The 5,000-nt window shown below is 38.0% G+C and overlaps 1 protein-coding gene across 1 annotated transcript in view; it reads left to right on the top strand.

Moving 5' to 3' along the window:
• Positions 1-5,000, top strand: part of LOC138043827 (huntingtin-like) — an 89,158-nt gene that overhangs the window by 10,654 nt on the left and 73,504 nt on the right. Inside the window, exons 8-11 of the mRNA XM_068890307.1 lie at positions 845-986; positions 2,040-2,248; positions 3,039-3,201; positions 4,584-5,000. The exon at positions 4,584-5,000 is cut by the window's right edge and continues 457 nt beyond it. Coding sequence (XP_068746408.1) covers positions 845-986; positions 2,040-2,248; positions 3,039-3,201; positions 4,584-5,000 — 931 coding nt within the window. The remainder of the gene's footprint in view (positions 1-844; positions 987-2,039; positions 2,249-3,038; positions 3,202-4,583) is intronic.

Below are 5,000 nucleotides of genomic sequence, written 5' to 3'. Positions count from 1 at the left end.
CTTGTTGTGTTCAACGCTACTAAAGCTTTCTTACACTTGAAATACAATCATGTACTTGCACCCTTTTTGCTGGACAAGAACACTTTTATCCATTCCTATACTCCCCTTGGGACTCATGATTTTGAAAACATATCTTTCCATTGTTCTGGTTGTTGCGGTACACCTTGACAGCAAAAGCTGGTTACTCGGCTTACACCATGGGAAAGGAATTTCATCAAAGTGTTTAACCTATTCAGCCCTAAACCGGCCTAAACCGGCCATACTTAGTATTTTACTCTGTCTAACACCAGACGATTTTACTCGTCAATGGAGAACCCACAGGAGTCAATTGGTTAACTGAAGTTGGAAGGGCAGTCACTCAATAATTGAGGCCCATTCCACAGATTGGTTGTTTTTGTAGTACTGTGAATAATGCATACACTGTAATTATATACAGAATTAGTAGTTGTGGAAGTTGCCAGAATTATTTCCGTATTGATCCATGTACAGTGTACATGTACTCTATGAGCTCTGGCTTTTAACAAGTCGAAGTTGAGAATTTGACTTTTTAAAAGTAAACAAAGAGATCATTTTGTTGATGATGACTAGGGACACTTGCCATTGAAAAAATCAGAGTCGTCTTTTTGTAACAGGAGGTGAACCCCTGATTTTCACATTTCTTGTCCAGATGCTCTGGAGGTTCGATGGCAGCTACTGTAACAGTAACTGTACTTGGCAGCATAGTATATGACAATGATTCTTTTACTTTATTTCTTTACTGGTTTAATAACATAATACATTTGCATTGTACATTGTACCATGTGCCTCTTTATTTAATATTTTATCAATCAATTTTGACCAACAGCAACTTTTGAAAACTTTCCTGCCAAACCTGCGATCTTCATCTGCAGTGACAAGACGGACAGCTGCAAGTGCTCTGGTTGTTATTTGCTGTCATTCCAGAAAACCGCTTTTCTTCCATGAATGGCTGCTGTATATACTGTTGGGTGAGTCATTTTGGGGGTTTCGAGTTCCCTTAAAGCAAAAAATGTTTTGTTGTACATGTAGTTTTGAAATTTACAGGTATCCCTCAAAATATGTACATGTAATTCTGAAGTTTTAGAGTTAAACAGTCAGAATTACCAATTAAAATTATTTTAGTAGTGCCCACAAAGTTAGACTACATGTATTTTAAGCTCAAAACGGGTTTTGGAATTATTACAATACAATCGAATGCAATCGTTAGGCTATCAGTCTCTCCCCCACAGGGCTTTTCAGGACTAATTTACAATTATACTTTGTGGGGGACTTTAGCCAGACTGCTTGTTACGCAGTTTACAATTAATTTTTATGGAAGTGCATGAAAGATTCCCCCGTCCAGATAACCACAACACCAGGGAATACGTCCCCTACACTTATGGAACAGTGAGTGGGTTCTTTAACGTCCCATACTATTTAATTTCCAACAAGGATTATGAGACGGGACCTCTGGTTTACAGTCCTTATCCGAGAAGACTTGAAAGTCTAACCATTTGCAGATGTAATTACAAAGGCAGAACATTCTCCTCAGTTAATTAAAGACCCTAGTGAGTGTTGGTCCGGCCGGGGTGGAACTCATGACCTCCCACATGACAGCCCGATGCTCAACCAACTGAGCCACCGGTGTGCGGTTTATTAAGAGTGCAATGGCTTTAATAATTGACTATTTTATAAATGTGCGACTCAACTATAGAATACAAATAATCAGCAGCTCAGTGGCTCGGTAGTCTCGAGAAACTGACGAACCACAGAGCCACTCAAAGATCTATATATTAGTAATATACATGTATCTTACGCATTCTTTGAACATTGAATTTCACTGATGAGGGGCAGTACCACCGAGCTACTCAAAGATATACACATATCTTACTCATTCTTTAAACAATTGAATTTCACTCAATGATTCAACATTGACTTTTACTGGCAAGCAGTAATACTGTACTTGTTCAAAAATGGCCCTGTATTCTATAGTTGTTCCAAGTGTTCTTTGTACAGTATACATATTGTATTTTATTTTTCAGGTATGGTTTTGCCATTCCATGAAAACAGAGACTGTAACATTTACCTTGGTGTGCTGATGTGTTTGCGCCACATGATTCCAAACTTGGATAACTCATGTTCAAGTAAGCATTGCATGAGAGGCTTACGCGGCAGCTTTGGAAGACAGGGGTCTTACTCTGGTGATGGTCCACAGTTTGACAAAGACATGGAAACCAAAAAGCTGGTGCAGGTCTGGATCTAGAGTAATTTTATTTTAAGTGTTGTTTGTAAAATTGAAAGTAAAAATGTTTAGAGATGAGGTGGATTTTGGTCATTTCCTCCAATGACAACTCTCCTTCTTTAAATTATTATTCATTTATTAATAACTTTTTCTAGAAGGGTATACTGCAGTATATTCGCTCACTAATCATTTTGCATATATTTCAGTGTTATATCGATCACAACACATTGTTCTTAGCCTGCTTGCATGTGGACATAGATGTTGTTGTTACAAAATATAAGAGAACTTGGGTACATGTAAGTCTGGGCCGACCTTGTTTTGTTGCCTGACCCAGACCTACAGTTTCCAGTATCCCACACACTTCCAGTATGGTATGTAATGATTCATGTTTCACAACATTAAACCACAACATCTACATGTACTGCCTGCAAGTGGGCCACATTGTTCTCTAACATTGGTACATGTACAAATGCTTGCATTTATAGTGTATGTGTCCTATGTGTAATAATAATTATTAGTATCACCCAACTAGTGGACTAATGCAAATCCTGCATTTTAATTGGCTACCCTACTAGAGGGCTATAATAATAATTAATAGTCCTCTAGTAGCGAAAAGTGTGACACATTCGTTTGTTTTATTCCCAATTAAAAATATTTCTTTAACTTGCATTTGCTATAACTTTATTTAATTTTCAATATTTCCTTTTCTGTCCGACTAGTAGGGTGATACTAAAACAATTAGACCCTTCGCCCTCAAGGGCTTTGGGTCTAATTGTTAGTTATTGCTCTTATTTTTAAGGCTTATGAAGTGATAATGTACTGCACAAGTCATCAAAACCACAATGTGGTGACAGCTTCTCTGGAGACGTTACTTCAGCTGCTGCGCACTCCACCGCAAACTCTTTTGTCAGTTCTTCTGTCTTCAGAGGGAATCACGCCAAGTACAGAAACTTTTAAAGGAGGTAAAGGCATAAGAGAATCTGATGACACCTGTAGTCAATCTTGTAAATACAGTGTACTGTATTTATCTGATTAAGTGTCCTTGGTCATTGAGAGTGGGCGCTTAATTGAATAAATGCACTTAGTCTTGATTGCTGTGTCCTTGTGCACATGAGGGCGAGAGATAATAGAGCGAGATTGTAGAGATTTATGGGCAGCTTCACATACAACATGAACACATGATCCACAGATGTCCCTGCTGTTTAAAATGGATTCACTGGAACTGATACAACGTGGTTTTACAGTTTTAAGTTTGGGTTATCAACCTCAACATCCACTGTGTCCCCTTTAATTAATTTAAATACTCATTACTTTCGAACAAGGGCAAAAAATAAAAATTCCCCTATGCGGTTTTTTTTTGCCACACTATCGGGCAACATTCTTGCCAAATTTCAGCAAAAAAGGATGAAAACTTGCTGAAAACGAACTGGAAATGTGTGCCTCATTCGATGAAATTTTAGTTCTGAGAAATAAAGCAAAATACACCTTAGGGCGTTTTTCTCTTGTGTAGGGAGATTAGATCTCAAAACGTGTGAAAAGTAATTACCTGTTGATAGATAAAGTGAGGGCTCTTCTTACATAGACAATAGCAATTTACCTTGCTCAAAGTGAGAGCCTTTATCACTAGCAGCGAGCACTGCGGCCCATTCCTTATTACCTACTTTTGGGGTTTTCTGTTTCGGTGCCTTCTTCGCACTTGAAAAAGGACATGATCTTTTGCATTTCTTTTTTGAAGACATCTTCCATAACAAACAAATCGATTACATGTGACAGACTAAATCGTGCAATGCAAAGGAAAACATGCTGCGCTTCTATCACATGATTTTAAATGGCAGTTTAATTGATAATGCAACTTGTTGACAGCTTCTCATTAGAGATAATTTATTGAATTTTATAGAATCGTTTTTCCTTTACAACTTTGTCTAGAAGAAACCTTTTTTTTCAGAACTTTTTGCAATTAAAAGAACTCAATGAGATGTACCTGGAAATATCAAAAACTAGAATTTGGCAAAATTATCAATTTTGGGGTGTACTGATACCTTAAATGTTATCAGAATTGTCTGGCATTAGACAGAGTAGAGTCTATCAAGCCTCACTCCCAGGAGTCAATGGGTTAATCACTTAATGTAGGTAAAGATGTTTGATTTCTCTTATGTGCACATGGCAAACACCAAAAAGGTATCATGCAAACTTATTAATGCACCTTTTCCTGTTCTGGTTGAAACAAAAGATGTTGATGACGACATGTTTTAAATAGGATGAGCATGATTATGATCCTTTTCAGTATAAAATAATAATTGAGAGGATGCATCAATCAAGTGTATTTTTGTGGCTCTTTTAATAGGCTTGGAGAATGTCGAAGATGTAGTATCATATGGAGTATCTGCAATAGATGAAAGTGAGACAGGTTCCATAGCTGAGAGTACTGTTAGTACTGTGGACACAGGAATTGGAAGTTCGGTTGCCACTGAGTTTGATGGTGAGCAAGTGACAGCAGATGAAATGCTAAGATCACCAGAGTTGGATCATTTGCGCTTTCATGGGGATACAGCTAGTGATGCCGAAGAAGCAAAAGGGAACGAGGAAGGTGATCTCTTTGTGTCTATGTCAGTGCACGGTGACATGGAAAACAGACCATTGACCCGTTCTCTGTCTGATCCTAGTCGTGATGTTGATGATAGGGAAAGTGCCGCAAATGCCGATTCTGCTTTGAATGAAACCCGTGACCCTCATGAAACTTATGAGACTGTTTCCCAGAAAG

This window comes from Montipora capricornis, chromosome 3 (genome assembly GCF_036669925.1).
Source record: "Montipora capricornis isolate CH-2021 chromosome 3, ASM3666992v2, whole genome shotgun sequence".
Classification (NCBI taxonomy): domain Eukaryota; kingdom Metazoa; phylum Cnidaria; class Anthozoa; order Scleractinia; family Acroporidae; genus Montipora; species Montipora capricornis.
Note: the sequence above shows the minus strand (reverse complement) of the source record. Positions and strands in the feature narration are given on the sequence as shown.